The sequence below is a fragment of the Artemia franciscana genome, chromosome 3 (assembly GCF_032884065.1).
Source record: "Artemia franciscana chromosome 3, ASM3288406v1, whole genome shotgun sequence".
Taxonomy (NCBI): domain Eukaryota; kingdom Metazoa; phylum Arthropoda; class Branchiopoda; order Anostraca; family Artemiidae; genus Artemia; species Artemia franciscana.
Window position 1 is genome coordinate 50,859,767 of NC_088865.1, and position 25,901 is coordinate 50,885,667.

The window sequence follows — 25,901 nt, forward strand, 5'->3', positions numbered from 1 at the left end:
ACACTTCTTTAGTTTCTTTTTTGTCTCCAAATTGCATCAAGAACCACTGCACGGAGACCTTTAATGCCAAGGCCTAAAGCAATTGACGGTTTCTAAACTTGCGGTTTCTAAGTAATAGTAATTAATCAAAAATTTAATATTTAATATTTGAAATTTAATATTAGCTTGAAATTTATTAGTTTAATAAACTTTATTATTTAATAAGTTAATAAATTTAATATAATTAATTTAATGAATTGAGGTTAATTTTACATCAATTCAAGGTTAATTGAAGTAAGAATTTTCTAGTCTTATTGTTATTGCGCGCAACACACACTTCTTTAGTTTCTTTTCTGTCTCCAAATTGCATCAGGAACCGCTACATGGAGACCTTTAATGCCAAGGCCTAAAGCAATTGACGGTTTCTAAACTTGCGGTTTCTAAGTATATTAATTAATTAAAAATTTACGCTTTAATATTTGAAATTTAATATTAATTTGAAATTTATTAGCTTAATAAACTTTATACTTTAATAAATTAATAAGTTTAATATAATTAATTTAGTAAATTGAGGTTAATTTTATATTAATTCAAGGTTTATTGAAGTAAGAATTTTCTAGTCTTATTGTTATTGCGCGCAACACACTTCTTTAGTTTCTTTTTTTTCTGAAATTGCATCAAGAACCACTGCACGGAGACCTTTAATGCCAAGGCCTAAATCAATTGACGGTTTCTAAACTTGCGGTTTCTAAGTAATAGTAATTAATCAAAAATTTAATATTTGAAATTTAATATTAGCTTGAAATTTATTAGTTTAATAAACTTTATTATTTAATAAATTAATAAATTTAATATAATTAATTTAATGAATTTAGGTTAATTTTATATCAATTCAAGGTTAATTGAAGTAAGAATTTTCTAGTCTTATTGTTATTGCGCGCAACACACACTTCTTTAGTTTCTTTTCTGTCTCCAAATTACATCAGGAACCGCTACATGGAGACCTTTAATGCCAAGGCCTAAAGCAATTGACGGTTTCTAAACTTGCGGTTTCTAAGTATATTAATTAATTAAAAATTTACGATTTAATATTTGAAATTTAATATTAATTTGAAATTTATTAGCTTAATAAACTTTATACTTTAATAAATTAACAAGTTTAATATAATTAATTTAGTAAATTGAGGTTAATTTTATATTAATTCATGGTTTATTGAAGTAAGAATTTTCTAGTCTTATTGTTATTGCGCGCAACACACACTTCTTTAGTTTCTTTTCTGTCTCCAAATTGCATCAGGAACCGCTACATGGAGACCTTTAATGCCAAGGCCTAAAGCAATTGACGGTTTCTAAACTTGCGGTTTCTAAGTATATTAATTAATTAAAAATTTACGATTTAATATTTGAAATTTAATATTAATTTAAATTTATTAGCTTAATAAACTTTATACTTTAATAAATTAATAAGTTTAATATAATGAATTTAGTAAATTGAGGTGAATTTTATATTAATTCAAGGTTTATTGAAGTAAGAATTTTCTAGTCTTATTGTTATTGCGGGCAAAACACACTTCTTTAGTTTCTTTTCTGTCTCCAAATTGCATCAGGAACCGCTACATGGAGACCTTTAATGCCAAGGCCTAAAGCAATAGACGGTTTCTAAACTTGCGGTTTCTAAGTAATAGTAATTAATTAAAAATTTAATATTTGAAATTTAATATTGGCTTGAAATTTATTAGTTAAATAAACTTTACAATTTAATAATTCAATAAATTTAATATAATTAATTTAATAAATTGAGGTTAATTTTATATTAATTCAAGGTTAATTGAAGTAAGAATTTTCTAGTATTATTGTTATTGCGCGCAATACACACTTCTTTAGTTTCTTTTCTGTCTCCAAATTGCATCAGGAACCGCTGCATTGAGACCTTTAATGCCAAGACCTAAAACAATTGACGGTTTCTAAACTTGCGGTTTCTAAGTAATAGTAATTAATGAAAAATTTACAATTTAATACTTGAAAATTATTAGTTTAACAAACTTTATAATTTAATAAATTAATAAATTTAATATAATTAATTTAATAAATTGAGGTCAATTTTATATTAATTCAAGGTCAATTGAAGTAAGAATTTTCTAGTCTTATCGTTATTGCGCGCAACACACACTTCTTTAGTTTCTTTCCTGTCTCCAAATAGCATCAGGAACCGTTACATGGAGACCTTTAATGCCAAGGCCTATAGCAATTGACGGTTTCTAAACTTGCGGTTTCTAAGTAATAGTAATTAATTAAAAATTTACAATTTAATATTTGAAATTTAATATTAATTTGAAATTTATTAGTTTAATAAACTTTGTGATTTGACAATTTAATAAATTAATAAATTTAATATAATTAATTTAATAAATTGAGGTTAATTTTATATTAATTCAAGGCTAACTGAAGTAAGAATTTTCTATTCTTATTGTTATTGCACGAAATACACACTTCTTCAGTTTCTTTTCTGTCTCCAAATTGCATCAGGAACCGCTACATGGAGACCTTTAATGCCAAGTCCTAAAGCAATTGACGGTTTCTAAACTTGCAGTTTCTAAGTAATAGTAATTAATTAAATATTTACAATTTGAATAATTTGAAATTTATTAGTTTAATAAACTTTATATTTTAATAAATTAATTAATTTAATATAATTAATTTAATAAATTGAGGTTAATTTTATATTAATTCAAGGTTAATTGAAGTAAGAATTTTCTAGTCTTATTGTTATTGCGCGCAAAACACACTTATTTAGTTTCTTTTCTGTCTCCAAATTGCATCAGGAACCTCTACTTGAAGACCTTTATTGCCAAGGCCTAAAGCAATAGACGGTTTCTAAACTTGCGGTTTCTAAGTAATAGTAATTAATTAAAAATTTACAATTTAACATTTGAAATTTAATATTAATTTGAAATTTATTAGTTTAATAAACTTTATAATTTCATAAATTAATAAATTCAATGTAATTAATTTAATAAATTGAGGTTAATTGAAGTAAGAATTATCTAGTCTTATCGTTATTGCACGCAATACACACTTCTTTAGTTTCTTTTCTATCTCCAAATTGCATCAGGAACCTCTACATGGAGACCTTTAATGTCAAGGACTAAAGCAATTGACGGTTTCTAAACTTGTGGCTTCTAAGTAATAGTAATTAATTAAAAATTTACAATTTAATACTTGAAATTTAATATTAATTTGAAATCTATCAGTTTAATAAGCTTAATAATTTAATAAATTAATAAATTGAATATAATTAATTTAATAAATTGAGGTCAATTTTATATTAACTCAAGGTTAATTGAAGTAAGAATTTTCTAGTCTTATCGTTATTGCACGCAATACACACTTCTTTAGTTTCTTTTCTTTCTCCAAATTGCATCAGGAACCGTTACATGGAGACCTTTATAGCCAAGGCCCAAATCAACTGACGGTTTCTAAGTAATAGTAACTAATTAAAAATGATATCAGATAAAAGTAAAAGAAGATGGATAATTATTTATACTTTTAGTATTAAATTTGAGAGCGATGTCAGATCTTGTTTTCTCCTGTTGAGAAGGAGATTTAAGTTTTGTTTTAGTGTCTTTAATTAAATTGTTTGGAGGCAATCTGAGGTCATACTGGCTTGCAAATGGAGGATCGCTACTATGTGATGTAATAAACAGTGTTATTTAGCGTTTCCTCAACGGGATTGTCCTAGAGGGCCAAGTTAATATAGATTATGGGCCAGAATTTATCTTAAAATGTATTTGTGAGTGAAAGGTAATTTAAATTTAATGTGTTATTAAAAAAGATCTGAACTGAACTAGAGGATCCTGTTTCGTAAATGACAATACACCAAGAAAATCCACATAAAAACATTTTTTGCCCACTGGACCCATCTTAGATCTATTCAGAGCTGAAAATCCCGACTTTATAAGATTTTCTTTTGGTTGTTTTAAAATTATTGTTGTCACGTTAAACCTTGAAGATAAATAAAAAAAACAGTCTACTAAATTTGACAACGTTTCTTGTCCTTAAAAATTTTAAACATCAACAATCAGTTGAATTCGAAAGCCAATTTTCTCAAGCCTTGTATTTTGGTGCCATGTGTTTTGTGCTGATTTTTAATCCACGTTTCTTTCTTTTTTTGCCACTACCAAAAATTGCATAATTGCATATAGAGGAGCTTTTACATTAAAAATTAATTTTTTATTAATTAATTCCCTAATTTCTAATGCATACATGATGGTGTGAGTTTCCGCTTAGTCAATTCAAATATCCAGATTTCATTAGCACTGTCTTTGGTACTTAAGAATGTAAGTATCAATTGAACTTAAAACAGCTTAATTATTTCACAGAATTTAGGGTTTAAGAATGTAAAGTAGGTACTTAAGGGGACTTAAGAATGTAAGTATCAATTGAACTTAAAACAGCTTAATTATTTCACAGAATTTAGGGTTTAAGAATGTAAAGTAGGTACTTAAGGGGACTTAAGAATGTAAGTATCAATTGAACTTAAAACAGCTTAATTATTTCACAGAATTTAGGGTTTAAGAATGTAAAGTAGGTACTTAAGGGGACTTAAGAATGTAAGTATCAATTGAACTTAAAACAGCTTAATTATTTCAAAGAATTTAGGGTTTTAATGGAAGAGGTCTCCAGGATCATAAGTTCTGTGATATTTTCAAAGACTTAAAGGAAGACTTTTTTAATCACGACATGCCTCAACAAACTCGGCATAACTTTACCTATAGGACACAGTAGACAATTTCACTGATTGGATTAAGAAAAAAACTGCAAATCTTTTGTAGATTTTTGAGAGGTGGCGAAAGCAGATGCTTTAAGCAGGGTGGGGTGAACAGAGTGTTTGCCACTATGTCAGCCTCGGATGACTTAACACTGCTTCGAGTTTGCAATGCTAGTAGAAAGATGAGGGGAAGAATTTTCAGCAGTCAAATAAACAGCATTTTGAAATTTTGACAAAACAACATTTTACCATAATTTTCAGTTACCAGTTGCTTTTTCTCTGCCTTTAGCTCTGAAAATGAAATTCTTGTTATTTGAGTAGAATTCTGAGCCATATCAATGCTTTTTTTTAATTTAGGAAATGTATTTGCAAATCTTTAAAACCTTATAAATTGGTTTTGTCAAAATTTCAAAATGCTCTTTATTTGACTGCTGAAAATTCTTCCCCTCATCTTTCTACTATCATTGCAAACTCGAAGCAGTGTTAGGTCATCCGAGGGTGACATAGTGGCAAACACTCTGTTCACCCCACCAGAATTTTGTTTTTGTCAAATAACAGGAATTTCATTTTCAGTTTGACATAGTTTGCCACTATGTCAGCCTTGGATGACTTAACACTGTGACGAATTTGCAACAATAGTAGAAAGATACAGTCAAATAAACGGCCAGAGTACATTTTTTAACCCTGTTTATATACAAAAGGGATAGGGCCTAAAAAACGAATCGACAGAGCTCAGTTATCACAATTAAGAATTTAAATAGTTGTAATCAGTTTTAAATGGTTTAGTTTTTAACCACTTTGACATGCAAGAGCCAAGGGCTTTTATTTTTTGATATTCTGGGAATTACTGAAGACCTCAATTTCCTTGATTTTTTAGGCACTTCTCTTTCAAATTATCACATTTCTTTTATATTATCACCCACCCCATTTTTTTATTACTCCCCTCCAGCGACACAATTCGTTCGTCCGTATCTGCCGCCAGATACGTCCAGCAGCTGGAGAGAGTGTAAGAGAAGCTCTCTGAAAGGGGTCCTGCAGTCATCAATCGCAACAACGCCATTCTTTTCAAAACAATGCGCGGTCACATATAGCAATAGTGACTAAAAAATTTTCCGATCTTAGAGGGATGGGGCTAGTCCCCGGAGCTGCACCTCAGGTGCAGCCTTAAATAGATAATTTTAACTAAAATATATAAAAGTATCCATTGTATAGGGATACAATTGTCAAAAAAAGAACGCAGAAAACACTGTAAATATACAGATTCAGTAGCCAATTGATCATCGAAATAACGAAGCCTTTGTTCTTTTCAATTGTCTTCCTGTTCGCTTGTTACATTACTTTGGAATTGTTTGTTATTGTTTGTTTTTCAAATCGCAAACTTGGCAGATACAGAGGCTTTGACTTTAATGGCATCAATAAACTTATCTTATCTAAATGCAAAGTCACTGAACCATTGATGTCATACTTAGGTCCAAAAATAAAATAAATACAACAAATATTTGTAATTGCTTGAATTGTTCCGGTAAGATTGTTCCTTTTTTTGGCACGTTTTAAAGTTTTGAAAGTATTACAGTAGTTTTTTTTTTATTATTATTATTAGTTGGTTGGCTGCTAGAAGATTCAAACAGATAGGTTAATCGGAGCTGTCCTGTTTCTTCAACTTATAGACATAAGAAGTGTTAGGACAAAGGACAGGGTCGTCGCAAGGATTTTGAATGGATGAGGGGGTCCAGTTATGAATGTCTTTTTTTGGCTTTTCAAAATGACAAAAATCCGAATTCCAACACAATTTTTCTCATTTTAGGAGTGGGCTCAAACTCATTATTTTCCTTCCTCCCGTGTATGACCAAGGGAAAGGGAATATGATCCTATAAAACCGTTACTAGAAGGCTTCCAAACAGGGCGTTTTTCATAAAGTTTAGACGTGAAATTTTTCTTGATAGTTTTTTTTTCTAAATTTTTTTCAGTCGAAATTTTTCCTTTGAATTCTTTTCTTTAAATTTTTGAAATTCTTGCTTGAACTTTCTGTTTCATTATTATCCCTTTTGCTTTTTTATCTTTCTGGATTTTTTTCCTTTAATTTTCTTCCTTAATTTGTTTGATTCCGAATCGAAAGTCTTAACTTTTGGCCAAAACAACCAAGAACCAAGATATAAATTCACCAAAACCTGAATCAAATCAGACGAAATACATTTTTATTTCCCAACAGACAGAACAAGTAACAGCAATGGATTTTTCTTTCTAGTCAAACCCACAAATAATTAAAACAAAAAGATCAATTACGAATATTGTAATAAAAAAAGGATAAAAAAACATGGAATTCGCCAAATGTTGTGTTTGCAAAAAAAAATGAGCCATCAGTACAAAAGATTACAAGCACGTACAAGCGCTATGCATCCAAAATGCAATAAAAAGTTCTTTAAATGAACTTTACAAAAAAGCACAAGTTTACAAAAAAAAATCGAACAGACTACTTTAGGAGTTAATTTGCGCCAAAGAATTAATACGAGAGTCAAAAGATCATTGTGGCTTCAACAAAGTGAAAATACTTATTATACGATATTTGCAATGAATATACGCCAGAAGTGACCTACCCATGGCCCGTCTTGAACAATTTGGCGGCCCGTGAGATTCACCACAATTTTACAAGTATATAGTCAATAGAGCTAAAACCAAGGTATAAAGAAAAACAGTATGACATTCACATACTCAAAAACAAAAATAAAATTTGACTTTAAACTCAATTCTGTAACATAAGCGTATCTTTTATTCATCGGAAACAAAAATACTTTTAATTCCTTTAGAATACAAAAAAATTGTGTAATTTGAGAAAGCCTGGCACGAAAAGTTATGAGCAATATTGGTTTATCTGTAAATTTGCGAACCTTTTTTTTTAATGACTTACTAAACACAAAAAAAAACGTTCAAACAAAACGAAACCTAACCTGCAACACTAATTACGATGTGCAAATATTCAAGTTGGGAACGATTTGAAAAAGCTAAGTGAAAAAGTATAGAAACAAAGACCAAGCTAGAAAAATAAACATTTTAATTATTTTACTTCGTATATTTCATTTTTAGTGCTATTAATTTCTCTAAAATATGTTCGGTATCATTATTACTCTATTTTTCATGTTTATTGGATTACCTGGAATTGTCTTTACCATGTGTTTATTGAGTCTAAATCATTATTTTTATTGAGTCTAAATTTAAAACAAATTAAAAAACTTAACACGCCTCTAAGTTACTGGCAAAATTTTACAGAATATTTTGAGAATATTAGGCGACACAGAAAAAACACAGAGAAAGACACAGAAAAAGAATATGTGTTTCCCCTAAAGTTAAAATACATTTCCGAAATGGCCGAATAAATCACTTGGATTGACCGCCCCTGGTATATACCATTTTAATTTTACTTTATAAGCTGGTATACAAAAAAGAACTAAAATAGGTTGGCTTTAAAAAAAGCTCCACATCCTCTCTTGTAGACCTTATATAATTAGCAGAGATTTTTAAGCTGGGTTAGACAAATAAGGAACTAAAACAGTCACAGCTTTAAAAAACCTCCCCTCCTCTCTGAGAGAGGAGCTATAAGAACCTCTCTATATTTCTACATGAGGACCAATGATTTTCTAGTTGTTAAAAAGATTGGACTAAAAACCTCCCCTCCTCTCTGAGAGAGGAGCTATGAGAACCTCTCTATATTTCTACATGAGGACCAATGATTTTCTAGTTGTTAAAAAGATTGGACTAAAAACCTCCCCTCCTCTCTGAGAGAGGAGCTATGAGAACTCTATATTTCTACATGAGGACCAATGATTTTCTAGTTGTTAAAAAGATTGGACTAAAAACCTCCCCTCCTCTCTGAGAGAGGAGCTATGAGAACCTCTCTATATTTCTACATGAGGACCAATGATTTTCTAGTTGTTAAAAAGATTGGACTAAAAACCTCCCCTCCTCTCTGAGAGAGGAGCTATAAGAACTTCTCTATATTTCTACATGAGGACCAATGATTTTCTAGTTGTTAAAAAGATTGGACTTTTTATGAAGATGAGCCTCCAAGTCTCATCTGTAATCTTGCATCAAATGTAAATTGCCAATTAAGAAACCACAAAGTCTCGGGGATAGGCCTGGTCTAACCCTTAGGCCTGTCACAGCTTTTAAGCAGTATTTTTGTTCAGCCAATGACAAGAAATGTACAGATCTACTCCTCAAGGCTTATTAGCTAAATAAGAAAAAAGTTTATTTCCTATAGGGATTTACCACAAGTTAAACAAATGAAAATATAGAAAAAAAAACAGTATAACATTTTAAATTAGATAGGAAAAAAAACAAGAAACACACTTTTAGCAATAAGAAAGGACCGAATATTTTGACTTTACGTCCAGAAGCCTTTTATCCACGGTGAAAGAATTATTTTAAAAAATTAAAATAAATTAAACAGAAAATATAAATAAAAGGCAAAAAAAGACAAAAACAAAAAAAAACATATTAGTAATATCCAAGTTTTTGTTTTTCTTCTCTACTTTTGTTTGTTTTCTTTGCCTTTTATATATATGTTCTGTTAGATCAGTTTTTTCTTATAATTTTTTTTCCATTGATAAAGGCATTCATGACGTGAAGTTAAAATATTCGGACCTTTTTTATTAATAAAAGTTTGTTTGCTGTTTCATTTTCACTCTCTTATTTTTAATTCATAATATCATTTTTTTTTCTATATTTTCCTTTTTCAATTTGTAAATGGAAAGATGGCGTGGTTTCAAAAAATATTTACGATTTCCCGGTGGAGAATTAGTTTCTGATGAAGCCAATAGAGAGAACTGTTCTTACCCAAAGATCATTCTCATAGAAATAAGCTTCATAAAGTCCAACTACGTTTGGGTGCTTGCACTCTGTTAATATATCAATTTCAACCATAAAATCATTCAGTTCATTATCGCTTTCCAGCTTGCAAATCTTGGCTGCAGCTAGTGCTTTTGTCTCGCGATGCTGGGCCTAAAATACCAATCAAGTTAATTAATTATTTCCTTCAACATCCCCGAGCATAAAAGATAAAGCTGCAAAATAACTTCATGTAAATAATAAAGTAATATTAAAGCTCGTGTATAATAAAAAATAATAAAAATAAAATAATAATAAAATTAATAATAAAAGTAATAATAGAATTCATGTAAATAATAATAACAAAACAACTTCATGTAAATAATAAAGTAATATTAAAGCTCATGTATAATAAAAATAATAAAAATAAAATAATAATAAAATTAATAATAAAAGTAATAATAAAATTCATGTAAATAATAACAAAACAACTTCATGTAAATAATAAAGTAATATTAAAGCTCATGTATAATAAAAAATAATAAAAATAAAATAATAATAAAATTATTAATAAAAGTAATAATAAAATTCATGCAAATAATAATAACAAAATAACTTCATGTAAATGAAAATAACTTCAGCCAACGAATACAATCAACAAGAGGGATAGTGAAGTTATTACAGTGAAGGGGAGTTGCAGTAGTACAGTTGTAGGGAAGAAACTCACATTTATCTATATTAAGTGAAAGGCCAATATCAGAGAAAGTATCAGAAACTATAGAGACCATTTGGGAAAGACCCTTTTTGGAACGGCTAATCAGAAGCAAGTCGTCAGCATACGCAAGATAAGAAACATCCGCAAGACCAGAAAGGTAAGTACCTGAAATCTTAGCCAGCACACTAGAAATACAAATCTTAAAAAGCGTAGGGGACAGAACACCACCCTGCCTAACTCCTCTTTGTATTCTTATAATAGTGTCTGGTGCAGATCTTAATTGAAGAAAAGAGTTTGAATACCAAAACCTAAGAAGCATTATAACAGAGAGATTGACCCCAGAATTATACAAGGAAAAAAGGAGCTGACTATGGACCACACTATCAAACGCTTTCGAAAGATCCAAAGCAAAATATAAAGACCATTTCCCTTGGAAGAATTATCAGCCAGTAGAAAAGACAGAATCTTATGCGCATGCTGACAACCCACCCCATATCGAAAACCAAATTGGTTCTCACCCTCAATAATATTTTTAGTCAAAAAAGGTAGAAGGATATACTCAAAAACCTTACTAATATTACAAGATACAGTAATAGGTCGATAGCTGGAACAATCAGTCGGTGACTTTCCCCTTTTTAAAATTGACGAAACAGTGCCACACAGAAAACTCTCAGGTACGTATGAAGTACATAGACACATTTGAAAAAGAAGCTGAAAGTGAGATATAAGGGGGATGCATTCAATCGGCATATGCATCTTAGAAATACCATCCTTATCTATTGAATCAGATTTTAAACTTTTCACAGAATCAATTACGGAAGAAAAAGATCTGGGCACTATATGGCGTTGCGAAAGCGTTGTACTAAAGAGGGGGGTAAGAAGGCGAGTATATACAGAATGCACTGAATAATTAATCACTGAAAAAATCGAAGAATAATGTTTATACCAAGCTGAAGGTGGAAGACAATTACTTGTCATAGTTTCATCATTTAACTTGTCAGAATTGATCACTTTTCGCCAATCCTTCCTACTCACAGGGAAGTCCATACCGCGGTAACGTGCCGACCTCAGATAACGTTTATATTTGGTTTTAGTTTTACGTTTGAGATCAGCGACACACCCAGAACTTGGCCGACCACATTTATTCCATATCTGAAGCCATAGTTTCGCTTTATTTTTATCAACTTTAAACAAGGGTCCATTGACCAGATAGGTTTTTGTGTTCCTTTACGAATACGTTGCCGAGGTACGGCAGCTTCTTCTGCCCTTTTCATACACATCACAAGTTGGTTATAATAACAGTCAATATAGGCTTTACCATTCGTAGGTACCTGGCGCTGAAGAAGATGATATGGAACACATATGGTAGAAAGAAGGGTTGTCAAGGTAGAGATGTAGTGCGGCATATTGGCTTTGCTCCAATTACTTTTTTCAAACCACTTCGATTTTTCTCGCGAGCAATTGGTTTCCGATAGATCAATATCCATTGTAAATGTCGCTGAAATTGGCATGTGGTCAGTATCTTGCTCGTTAACATGAACAGAAGCAGAAGAAGAGATAATATCAGGCGAGCAAATAATATGGTCAATATCACTTGTGCTTCCAGAATGATGAACATATGAAAAATTGTGGAATTTGGGCACAACGCGGTACGACGGAAGACACTCAAAAGGCGAATCACTTCTCACAGAAGATCGACTAATATGAGTATTTAGGTCCCCAATTATTATATATTGTAGAGAATTTGACAGTACCTGATTCACAAGATTCTTCAGCAGACCACAAGCCTTTGAGAATTTAGTTAAGGATCTGATCAGGTATCCTTCATATGGGAGATAAGAGTTTATAAATACAATACTGCTCACACGCACAGCCAAAAAAAAATCGTCGGAGTAGAAGAGTACTGGGGAGGGTAGATGAATGTCCCGTTTAAAGACACAGGCTAGTCCACCGGAAGGGCGACCGCCAGTAGCTTTTGATGGACTCAGGAACGCAGTATGATGCTGACTTCGACGCAAAAACTTCAAAATTGAAGCAGTGAGAAGATGCTCCTAGAGACATACTAAATCGTAGGAAGCGTACAATTCATCCATAACAAAATCCTTATCTTTAGCACCATTTATATTGAACGAAATAACTGAGACTGGTGCACTCATGGGTGAAAGGTGGAGTTGCACTTTATCCGATTCTTAATAACAGGGCAGGGAAAGCTATAGGAAGGGTATTTTTGGCTGCAGTTTGCGCAGTTGGGATCGGCAATGCACGGCTCATCTTTTGTTGATATGTGTTGCCCAGCACATTTCGGGAGAACGCTGGGACAGGAGTTCTGTAGATGGTCTAGTGATCGGCATTTAAATCAGCATTTGGGTAGGTCTTTAAACTCGTAAACAGGAAACTTTCATAGCCCACCCTGAGGCCATGCTTGAAAAATGTAGATTGAGCAAAAGAATCCAAAAATTCGAGTTTCAGATTTAGATAGGCCCAGTCTTTTAGCATCTTTGATACCGTGTTGGCTTCCGAGTACCGTAATGTCAACATCGGTAGGAATATTACGTGATATACAAAAAACCGCTTGGAAACCACTTTTGTTGTAGTACCGGAGATTATATTGTGGATTGACAAGCAGAAGTCCTCCGTAGCTGACTTGTCCATATTGATATACCACTTGTCATTGATGGGCTTTACACTACGTACTAGTTCATGTCCAGTAATTTGGTTTATAGCAGCTTTTCGCTTAAGAGGGTCAGATAAGGCGTCCAGCACCTTTGAGACGATAACGGTTGCATGTGAATATAGCACTGAAGCCGGCTTGGGTAATTGTGGGAAGCTCAATTCGTAATTGTCAAGTTTTGAAGACATTCCGAAAACAACTTGATGGAGCTCATTAAATTTTGAGAATAGAGAGGTGTAGGCAGTGGCAGGGTACTTCCATAGGACGCTTTATGACGAATGTCGGAACAGCAGTGTCAGTCTCGTCAAGAGATTTCAATAGAGTAATTATGTCGCTGAAATGGCTAACCAGTGCATTATTTCCCTTCCGAATAGGGCAATCTTCATGACCCGGACAAAGCTGCCACAATAACGTCTTTGCCACCTTGAACGAATTAGACTCAAAAAACTCCACTCCGTGCCTTTTAATCACGTCATCCTCTGCTCCAATTAACAAATTGCTCTGTACAAAATTCAGTACCGGCAAATAAACAATCGTCACTACTGGTAACAGGCATCAAGCCTGAAACACGCCAAATTTATATACCAACTACCAAGGGAAGTGTAGGTTTCTGCTACCTATTCCCCGCAGTTTAAGGGAGACACCACTCCCAGTAGGTACTACGGCCCTTGCGACAGAAACCTCCCCTCTTCTGCTCGCTTACTGGTAAGATAAAATGATTCTCGCTTACTGGTTCAAATAGTTCAATAACAATAACTCAATAAATTTTTTTTCTACAATTCATGCACAAATAGTTCTTTTGATAATCCTCTTATGTAGGTCAAGGTTACACATCACTTTATCCTTAACCAGTTATTGCGAAACCTTGAATTATAATGAATTAGTTTTCATTCGATGAAAGCTTATAGCCGAGTGTTGAAATTCTTGAGTTAAAAAGGGCTTACTGAATTAATAAGTTCATAAAATATCCAATTCTATCCAGGTGTGTTCACTTTGAACTAAGAATCAATACTGTAAAATATACTGTAATATAAAAGAATCAAATATGTAAAATAGATCATGAAATGACAAACAATCATAAGAATTGTCACCAATGACTACAGTACAATGATGACACTTTCAGATAACATAATATCCAGTCAAACAGTTCAGCATATCTAGACAATAAGCTTTGGGAAAACCTTTTCATAAAATGTTGCTGCCAATGTTTGAAGTGAGCTGTGACAATTTCTTTTACTGTCCTGTCAGTTTGGATACTCCCCAATAGTTTGCTGCTCCCCAATCTACTTTTTCAATTCATGGAAGAATTTTTTAGTCCATTGTGGCAGGTGATGCTTGTGTTCTCATTACCAAATTATCATAGACATAAAAACATCATGAGACTTGGGTAAAACATTTCCAAAATAGTACAATGGATGAACACAAATTCCCACACCAAACCAAACAAACTCAAACAAAAATTTGATAATTGCAAGGTTATGGCAATTTTATTTTTGAACTAAAAAGGTGTATTGTTTGTAGATTTGTCAGGTGTGTTGTCTATAGAGTTTATGCAGCTATTAATAAAATATAACCCGGATTTTTTAAGTGAAACCTTGCAACACATACACACAACTATTCAAAAGAAGAGGCATATTGAATGTTGAAACTTTTCTGACTCTTTGCAATGCCTGTCTTCACAGTGTTTATGCAATGCAATAGCTCTCTGAGCAATTTAAATGGGACATGTTTGAACACACGTAATTTAGTCTCACCAAGTGACTTCCTTCTCTTTCCTGGATTGAAGAAGCAGCTGTGGGTGCAGCAGCTTCAAATTTCCAAAATGGTAGGCTGCTGGAAGGTGCTTGTAATTTAGTAAAAAGTCCTAAAATCAACCTTTGTTTTAGGAAAAGCATGAAGTCATCTTCTGATGACGACTTGGATGTTCCAAGTAAAACTTTTAAGGTATCTCTCTGGGTATCCTACCGGAAAAAAGGAATCACAAAAAGTATCAGGTACAACTTCTGCTAAGTGTCTAGACATGTTCGAACAAACATCACATAGTCTCAAATTGCCACCAAGTGACTTCCATCTCTTCCCTGGATTGAAGAAGCAGCTGTGGATGCAGCAGCTTCAAATTTCCAAAATGGTAGGCTGCTGGAAGGTGCTTGTAATTTTGTAAAAAATCCTAAAATCAACCTTTGGTTTAGGAAAAGCATGAAAAAAAGAAATCACAAAAAGTATCAGGTACAACTTCTGCTAAGTGTCTAGACATGTTCGAACAAACATCACTTAGTCTCAAATTGCCACTAAGTGACTTCCATCTCTTCCCTGGATTGAAGAAGCAGCTGTGGATGCAGCAGCTTCAAATTTCTAAAATGGTAGGCTGCTGGAAGGTGCTTGTAATTTTGTAAAAAATTCTAAAACCAACCTTTGTTTTAGGAAAAGCATGAAGTCATCTTCTGATGACGACTTGGATGTTCTAAGTAAAACTTTTAAGCTATCTCTCTGGGTATCCTACCGGAAAAGAGGAATCCCAAAAAGTATCAGGTGCAACTTCTGCTAAGTGTCTAGACATGTTTCAACACACATCACATAGTCTCAAATTGCCACCAAGTGACTTCCATCTCTTCCCTGGATTGAAGAAGCAGCTTTGGGTGCAATAGCTTCAAACTGATGAGAATCTCAGACAAACCATCAAAACCCACGTCAAATCATTGGCAGCAATATTTTATGAAGATTATTACAAAGTTTCTTCTCAGGTAGGCCTATGGAATTGGACTGATAGTCGAAAATATTATATACAGGTAACCTTGATTGTACATTACTTCCAACAATAAGATCTTTTTTTTTCTATTAGCCTGTCTTTCCTTTATAGCCAATCAAATGTTGAAAAGAGCACTTGTAGTTAGGAGCCAATATACATTTTACTGCAAATTTTACTTGTTCTTTACCTTCTTCTTGTCAGCATCATTATAGGGAGACTTTTGCAAAACCTCATTGTTTGGTATAGATTTCTTACACCGAAGGGAAATACGCTTAAGACCTCCAAATATTCCTAGGTTAATGATGTTAGCACAAGAATACATGTCTAAAATATTAAAAGATAAAGGGCTAAGCTAGCAGGACATGGCATTTTTGACAACAAGGCATGAAAAATACAAATGCATTAATAAACACAGAGTCTGCAGCAGGGGACTTTAGAAACTTTGTTTACATGCTGAACAATGGTCTGCATTGCACAGTCACTAATCTCCTGATTCATTGCCATTGACCAGGAGTCCAATGCAAGGTTGGGGGCAAATCATCTGATGTTTCCCGTGTTTTTACCCCAGATTTCCCCAGATATCCATTTAAAGCTGGATGGACTCTGGCTGAGGTTACAGAGTCACACCATTGACCCCTATTCCAAACTAAATAACCAGCAACACCAGTACTCGTACCCCTGTTCTCACGTAACAGAAAAGATAGAGGTAATATAATGAATAAACAAAATGTAGAATATATTACCTTGTAAACTTTTCCAAAAGCGCCATCACCTAGTTCACCAATTTTCTCCCAGATTTCATCTGGATTTACTGTTGAATTCACATTATTGTATACTTTTTTCCTCTTCACTTCATTCCCTACTCCAAAATTAAAAACCTGCTTAACTTTCCTTGAGAAAAATGACATCTGAAAGAGGACAGTATAAAAAAAGCAATTAGACTAAATGATTTATACTTAGAAATCAGTGCACAAAGCCAAATTAGTTTAAATTTTATTTTACATTTTATGTACTAGAGAGATATGATAATATTTATTTTTAATAGACTATCGCAAGCTCTATAGAGTCAAATTCGCTTTATATGTCAGTAAAAGTTAAGAAAAAAAACTTCAAATCAGTAGCTTAAACATGGATAGTGAAACATTTGTTTGTTTAACAATGTTGGAAACATGTTTGTTCCACTTAAGATCATTAGAAATTGTGACACCAAGGAGCTTAACATGTTTCACTAGCATTTCGTGTAGGATCAGGTCGCAAAAACAGGAGTAGATTTCAAGAAGTTGATCGTCATTATCTGTGATTTAGTGGGATTTACTGTCATATTTAGATTCTTAGATTCATCCTAACATTGGGTTAGGATTTCAACTTTTAATATTCACTTTTAATATTCCTATGACATAATCTAAGGATCAACAAGTCATCCACATATTCCCATCTTTGGGGGAATTTCTTGCCGATTTTGTTAATCATGACAAGAAATAAGAGTGGCCCCAATAAGGTTCCTTGAGGTATTCCACAGTACCTAGGGAGGGGGTTAGAGTAAGTATTTTTGTATTTTACAACTTGTGATCTGTTTGAAAGGAACAATATAACAATATTTACATTTTAAGATAGAACAATAAGAAAATAAGATAGAAAAATTTTCTATCTTATTTTTCGTTGATTTTTCACCTACATTTATTTTCTTTTAATTTTGCGCCCACAACCACCAAAAACCATTCTAATGTGTATGGGCAAAAAAATGAACTCCTGATTGCGTTGCAAGAGCAACGCTTTTTTTCTAGCACCCCAGAAGTGGTAGGGGCCTAACCTCTGAAGTTTCACAGAAGGAGTGGACCTTAGGCCGGATTGATGAATATGACTTTGCATTTTGGAAAGCTTGGTGGAACTCTTGCCTGGGGCCAAAAATCTATTGTTTCTATTTCATTTCTGCTCGTGATTTCAGCTGAGTTTATCATTTGCTTTTTTGCACTTGGGATTGCAGTAGAGAAATGGTATCAGATGTGCCTCTTAAACTTTAAACGTTCTCTCATTGCTAAAGAAATTAGAGTTTATCCTTTGCTCCTTTCTAAGTGATAACGTTAGAAACTTGGCCTACGGCAAAAAAGTCAACTTTTGAAGACAGATAGATTTTTTTCTCGACGACAGTCGATAGCTCTTGATGAGCTGATCAAAGTATATGTCAATCATTTTTTGGTAGAATAACTCTGTCATGAGATGTATCAGTTTGAAAGTTTAAAGGGGTTGACAACTTCAGTAGTAAGGTACAAACTGAAACCAAAAATAGGCTGATACAGAAATGGTATCAGATTTGCCTCTTAAACTTTAATATTTCTCTCATTGCTAAACAAATTAGAGGTTATCCTTTGCTCCTTTCTATATGATGATGCTAGAAACTGGGCCTACAGCAAAAAAGTCAACTTTTGAACTAAGACAGATATATTTTTTTTTCGACAGCAGTTGATAGCTCTTGATGAGCTGATCAAAGTATATGTCATCCATTTTTGGGTAGAAAAATTCCTTCATGAGATATACCAGTTTGAAAGTTTAAAGGGGTTGACAGTTTCAGTGGTAAGGTACACGCTGAAACCAAAAATAGGCCAATACCAACTGTGAGACATATAGGGGAATTTTAAGCAACAGTCGGATGTTAGCTCAGAATCATCTTCGGCAATGAGGGATTCAAAACTCTTGCTAGTTGGTGTACCTATTATTTGTTTCTGGTGTATTTGATGGTAAGACCAATTTGGTTCCAATGGTAAGGCATGTATTTATTTTAAGATCCTTACAGATTAGCAACTTCAGCATTTAACCGAAGCGAGGAAACAAAACTAAAGTGTTGCTCTTGCAACACTGTACTCAGCAAAGCCGAACAAAGGTCGCCACAATACCTCACGGTGCCCATGTAACGTAAATCTAGTTTTTCTTAATTTTAAAAATATATATGGTTGTGTAAATTTTCACTTAACAAATTAACGATCTCGCTCATACTTTTGATTCATCCATTCATGAGCATATTCTGCTCAAGGCAACAAAAAGAGGTGTCCCAGTATGTGATATAAAGCCCTTTGACTCAATGTATAGTTCTCTTTAAGTTAGAATAAAGTGCCCAAATTTAAATTTTGATGGACTAGTTGAGTCTTATATATCAGTAAAGAAGGGTATAAGGCAAGGGGCTGCGAACTTGCCATATTTGTTCAATAACTCTGTTATTGAAGCACAATAGCTAAGCAGGTGATATTTCAAATATTAGTAGAACTTTTCAAGGAATAAAAAATGTTTTAACAGATGAGCATTCTCATATCAGCCACTCGTTTAACCCAACAAAAGCGGAACTGCTGTTTTTTAGCTATAATGTGCCAACCAATGATGAATCTATCATTCTAGAAGGTACAGAGGTCAAACCAGTTCAATCTATTATTTATCTTGGAGTCCAAATTGGTACATCACTCAAGGCTACGTGTGAACTTGCTATTTTAGAAACGTTCATAGTGCATATGAAAGGCTTGTTCTGAATAAGACAAGATTTAATCATCATATTCTAACCTGGTTATATAATCTATTTGTTCTACCACATTTTGTATACATATCTCCGTTTTCGAAATGTTTCACTTAGTCAGATAAGAAAAAGCTGCATATGATTTATTTTAGGTATGCTAAGTATTTTCTTGGGCTACCACCATGGACTGGTATCTAGTATTTGATTAACAGATTTGGTCTGATAGATCCAGATGTTCCTGTCCCTATGAGAGGAAATGATTTTTAAAATCCAGACTCTAGATCACCATTGGATGACTCTTCAGAGGACGTGTTTAAATTTGAAATCATATTTAATTAGTTAAATGTTGAGAGCATTCAATAGGTTGTATATATTTGTGTTATACTGTATTTTGCTACCCTTTTCTTCTTTTTTTATTTGTACTCTGCCCCCTATTGTATTTGTACAGTTTTGGCAGGCAATGAATCTATATCATATCATATCATTCACTGAAAACATGTAAAACACATAGAGTGCCAATTAAAGCAGATAAAATACAACAATATTCATTTGAAAGATCTTCAAGAACTAAAGCATGGTCAATTAATTCATGTCCAAGCCCAAGGAAAATCCTGGGAACCAGCCATTGTAATGGGTAAACAATTGTAGATATTTAAGACTTTTCTCAGAAGACACAGACTTAGAGTAATCTCAATATTGAGGGAAAAAGTGATTATGAAAAATTTGCTGTTTTAAATTTTACTTTCTCATGAGAAGGGATATTAATATATTCTGGTATCTGCATGAGCTGTATCATGAATGTTGCTTATACTTTGCTTATAGTTTTATTGTATTGCAGGTTTTTGCAACCTCAGGTTCAATTATCATGATCATCATTTATTCATGAACATCAACAATTTCATCTAGGAAGCTTCATCAGCATAATCTAAGTCTAAGAGACTTTTACATCCCCAATTGGTTCTGTGTCACACCCCCTCCCTAATATTACCTTTGCTGTGCTCCTGAGGACAAAGTCCATCAAAATTATCCACATAAATAATGTGGACTTTTCCAAATTTGGAAAGAGTTCAGCCAACCAAAATGCAGTATAGTAAATCAGATGAAGATCCAAATCTTTTATAATTAGAAATTTAGCCCTCTGTATGGGATATTATTTCAATTGAAATAAGAAACTCGAGTCATCTGGCATCCTTCAAGGCTGGAGTTTATAGATTTTTCCTTCCAAAAGAATAGTAAAAGAATAGTTTTTTTTTCTTTCTTCAAAATCATTTGAAGAAATGATTTAGCAGATTCATGGTGGTTAGAATTTTTGTCTTAAGAGTGGCCGTTAATTTTAAATTCTTTGTTTAATTTATATGTTTTGGATGAAAATAAAAAATGTCTATGTCTACGTCTAGTATGTATATGAATGTAGTACTATGTAGAGTAGAGAAGACTACCACCTGCTGTCAACAAACCCTTTGGGGTTTTCTTAGCAAGTGCTGCAAAGTGTTTTGTATACATTTTTAAAATAAAATTTATCTTTCTTATCTAAATCTACTGTGAAAAATAATTTTCTGCTCAGCAGCTCCTTCTACTAACACTAGCTCAGCAAAGGATATTCTACAGTGGTCAACCCATTAAATAGCTTAGTTCTTTGTCCCAGATACCAATTTGAAAAAAAAATTACAGAGAGCAGTTTAAACATTTTTTGTCACAGAGATTGCCCACTGATTTTATTGTTTTCCTCCCTGACATTGAGAGTGTTTTAAGCAACTATAGTAGAATGCTTCTTGCAGGATAGATAAGGTTAGGGCTATGCATTCAAAGATTGGAGGAATCCAGCTTAAATACCCTCTCACTATTTTAATGCAGGGAGCTATTCCATCATTTTTCTGCATTGGTGACTTGACACCTATTCCCAAGAAAGGACAGTCGACAACTCAGTGTTCTTCATTCCACCTGATAACAATGTCTACTATCCTCTGTAAGCTTTTGTTTATCAACAAGTTGAAACACTTGTTATGCCCCACCAAATTTGTTTTGTCTTCAGCAATGCTTAGGGTGTTCTGGTATTCTTACAGCAGTGGCAAATGTTTTAGCCGATGTAGATGATAGAGGTGAAATGCTTGTTTTGGCTGGACATGATATTCTTTGAGTTTTTGACTCACTGATACATGCCACCATGCTTTTGTTTGCAGCAAAATGAGGAGTGAATACATCTGTCATTAGTGCTTTGCAATATCATGTATTGGAGGCCGAAAATTTGCCTTAAGCTGCCTCCTAACAACAGATACGGTCAGACAGGGAGCTATTCCTTCCCCAACTTGACTTAATTCTCCTGCCAAAATGCTTCCGGCTTCGAGAGTGATGCCACATGGCACCTCCATTTAAACCAGTCTCTTGCAAGGATGTGGACATCCTCCTGAATATTTGCCATGGCTAATAAGGCACCTGCTGTGTCCTTTCATCTGGTTGGGGGACAACCTCTTGGGTGTTTCCTGCCATGCAACACAGGATCAAAGTGAAAAATCATTCATGCGGGAGTGTCAGGGGCCATGCAAAGGAGATGTCCATACCAACATAGTGTTCACTGGGTGAGTTGGACCGAGAAGGGCGTTTGAGCAGTTAACGCCAGGAGGTTCTCGTTGCTAACAAAATTGTGCCAGCATAGTCCTTCAATGCAGCAAAGATGTTTTGTTTGGGCTATTTTTACAGTGCTAAGCACAGATAATTTTATGCTATTAATTTCTTTATATTTACTTCCCCAACACTCTTCAATAATTATATCCTAGATCCTCAAGCACAGTTTCCCTAATCTTGTGTTCTGCTTGGTCTGGACCTTTTTCTTGTTTCTCATGCTGATGATACTCTGAGTATCAGCCATTTCTTACAGAGGATTTCCAATATTTTTGAAATCTTAAGCCAAAGGTAAACTAACATAGGTCTTGATTTTAACCCTAAAAGGTTAGAAATAGTGTTTTTTAACTGTAAAAACTCACCCCAACCCTCTTCAATCTGTCTAGGAATCTCTGAAGTCAAACATGTCAAGCACATAATACACCTTGGACTCCTTATTGAGTGATCTCTTAAACATACTTGTAAGCAGCTAGTATCCTGTATTCAGCACTGCATTTAAATTGCATATGCTTCATTCATTAGAGTAAAGTTTTGTTTTAATAGAGCAACATTTGCAATTCTGATGGCTTCCACCATGGACAAGTAACTGTATTGTGACAAGTCAGTATGGGATTATCGACCCTAATGAAGCGATCATAGCCCAGATATGATATTGTTACTCATCCTTGGGCAATTATTTTGAGGCAATAGGTTTTTTTTTTGTAGTTAGATATCCATTTGTTCTTTATTTTTCTTGTGTTTGTGTATTCTTTTGTAGTGTGTTTTTTGCTTTTTTATCTTATACTCCATCTGTTTCTTTTGATGGGAAACAAAAATATATAGCCTACATACATACATACATACTAGGTCAAATTATTTCGAATTTACCAAATACCTACTTTGCCCTCCCCTATGGACTCAAAATACAAAACTGAATAAATATTACATCATCACAGAACCATTTGCAGCAGTTGAGAAGAAAATTTGAAATCATAATCCAAGAGTTTATAACCAACAGTGACACATTTTATGTCTACAATAATTAGGTGATGTGTTTTATTAGCTGTACTGTTTATATATTTGTATATACATAGCACTAATCACTTTAAAATATTCATCTGATAAACCGAACAAAGATAGAACCTTTGCCAAAGATCGTTTATTGGCTGAATCAAATGCTTGCTCATAAACTATAAAACTAAGGACAAAAAGAGTTCCAGAGCCCCATGACTCACTTTGAGAAGAAGTTACTCTGTAATCTGGTATTGGTTTGTTAGCAGTACAGCTTCATGGTTTGTTCTCTAGTTCTAGTTGACTGGTCAAGTTCAAGCCTATTTTGTAACAAGGACTGAGTGTGCAGCATTTTATATGCTGTGATGACATCCCCATACTTCCATTGATAAGAGAGGGTAGGAATCTGTAACTTCTCCAGGTGAGATGGGTAGTCTAGGCTTTTACAACCTACTCTTGATTTAATTACTCACCTTTGACACCCTCTAGCTTTTTCTTGTTGCCTTTATTTAATGGGGTTGTCATACACATATCAAATTCCAGTTTGCTTGAACAAGTCCTTTTTATAGCTTTGACATCAGCTTTGTTGACCTACTGCAGAACATTCTTTTTAAAATTCCTAGGGTATGGAGTGCTTTCAAGGCAATTCACTTGAGCATGTTGGTCAAACTTTAATTCATAATCCACAGGTATACCCAGGTCTCTTTCAGCATGGGATGAACCAATCATTTGCCCAACACCATCTATTCCATACATGTGACACTGACTCATCACAATCTTTCTGCCAAAATGAATTTGTCCTGCATTTCTTAACATTAAATTCTAATCTCCAGAGTTTGTCTAGGTCTGCTTGTAATAACGCTTGCTCTTCAGCTGTTTTTGTAGGGCTGATGATTTTTGAATCATTGACATACAGGCTCATTTTTTTTCATTTTTGACAGATTGTGGGGCATTGTTGATATAGATGTTAAACAATGTTAGACCAAGGATTGTTCCCTGTGGGACTCCACTTTCTGCTTTAGTTCTATCTGAGTAAAATACCTGACCATTTTGTCCATGCACCTTTATGCTCTGCCTTCTATCTTCCAAGAATGCCATCATCCACTCAATAGCCTCCTGGTTCACCCTGATTGCAATTAACTTTGCCTATAGTCAACAAAGACATACTTTGTCAAATGCTTCAGCAAAATCTAGGAGAATGAGATCTACTGGCATTCCTCTATCTAGAAGCTTGGTGACAAAATTCTAAGCATCAATCGGAATTGTACCAATTGATTGTCCTGATCTAAATCCATGCTGACTCTGTGTAATAAGATTGTTGCAGGTGAGGTGTCTGACAATGGCAGTATTTACTATTCCTTCCAGAATTTTCCCAACAATGGATGTAATGCTAATAGGGTGGTAATTTTTTTAGTCTAATTGGCTGCCATCTATATGGATAGGGGTGATATCAGCATTCCACCAGTCCTGAGGCACTGTATTTTTATCCAAGGACTTTTGGAAAAGTGCTGCAAGAGGTAAGGCCAATTTTGCATGATGGAAACACACATTCTATCCAAGGCCAATTCTATCATGGAAAACATATTCAAATATTATAGCTTCAAAGTTGTCCAGATCTCTGGGTGTGCTTTGCTGAGTTAAAACCTAGTATCCCAGAAAATTCTCTGATTGCTTTATTTTGCTATTTTCTACCCATACATTTGTTATGGTTGCTCTGTATGGGCTAGTAGTTTTGTGTCCTGTAATAGAAAAATCCAAAATAAGGCTGTTAAGCTTTTAAACTAAACTGTTAAGCTTTTAAACTTTTTAAGGCTGTTAGCTTTTAAACTTTTTAAGGCTGTTAAACTTTATTTACACGTAATATTTATGAACTTCACACTAAGAATCAACTTTTTGATATTTCAAAAACAAGAGATTACCAAGTTAGTATTTTCATATATAAATTTATTAATAGTATTCTTCCCTCTTCTTTTACAAATTTTTTCTCCATTAATATTGATCTCCATAGGCATGATACATGAGGGGCATCAAATTTGGTAAAACCATTTAGAAATATGGTCAGAGCTTCTTTTGTAATTATAAATTTTACCCCCTCTGTATGGGCCATTATTCTAATTGAAATTAGAAATTCGACTCGTCTGACATCCTTCAAGGCTCCAGTTAAGATATTTTTCCTTGCAAAAGAATAGTATGTTTGTATGTATCTGTATGTAGTTTATATGTTTGTATATAGTACTATGTTGAGTAGAGAAGACTGCCACCTGCTGCCAACAAACCCTTTGGGGCTTTCTTAACAGGTGCTGTGTAGTGTTTTGTATACATTTTTAAAATACATTTTATCTTATCTAATAAAATAAACTGTGTGTAAACAATGAACAAATTTCCTATTTTACAGCCCTTGTCCTGAGGACTGTGGGGAGGTTGAAATCCCCAAAGACACAACTACTGGGCCTTTCAACAAGGCGGAACAAAATAGATTTCTTAAAATTTTGATTGGACATGTTTTCAAAAATGATAGGCTTGGGAGGGGGGGGGCTTATTACCCTTCATTAATTATTGACTCTTAAAAAGGGCACTAACACTTTGAACTTCTAATCAAATGAGCTCCATCTAATCTAAGACTTATACAAGCACCCCCTCCTTAAAAAACTTACATGCCCTGGGACTGTGAGGCATAACTTACAATTCTTGCCCATGGGCTATGGACAGAACTTACAATCCTTGTCCATGGGCTATGGGCATAACTTACAATCCTTGCCCATGGGCTCTTGGGATTGTGTCCGCCCTAAAGACACTATTATATGATTTTTGGACAATTGGTGATAAAATATCTATCTTATGATTTCAATTGAATGCATTTTAGGAAAAGAGGATGTCAGGGAGGGGTTTAGTTGCTCTCCATTGTGTTTGACTCTTAAAATGGAACTAGGACTATACATTTAAAGTTACCACCCCATAGGCCTTATTATATGATCTTCCAATGATTTTTTTTTTTAATAAATGGCTATCTCAAAATTTTCATTGTCTACATTTGTGGAAAATACAATGTAAAGGGGGACAACTCCCCACTTTGACCCTCAAAAAAGGAATTAG

General features: G+C 33.6%; 1 protein-coding gene across 2 annotated transcripts in view; it reads right to left on the bottom strand.

Moving 5' to 3' along the window:
* Positions 1 to 25,901, bottom strand: part of LOC136025379 (serine/threonine-protein kinase 10-like) — a 114,827-nt gene that overhangs the window by 83,252 nt on the left and 5,674 nt on the right. For both annotated transcript variants that reach the window (XM_065701361.1, XM_065701359.1), the window contains exons 2-3: positions 16,444 to 16,608; positions 9,578 to 9,742 (exon numbers count right to left, since the gene is read on the bottom strand). In XM_065701361.1, coding sequence (XP_065557433.1) covers positions 9,578 to 9,742; positions 16,444 to 16,608 — 330 coding nt within the window. The remainder of the gene's footprint in view (positions 1 to 9,577; positions 9,743 to 16,443; positions 16,609 to 25,901) is intronic.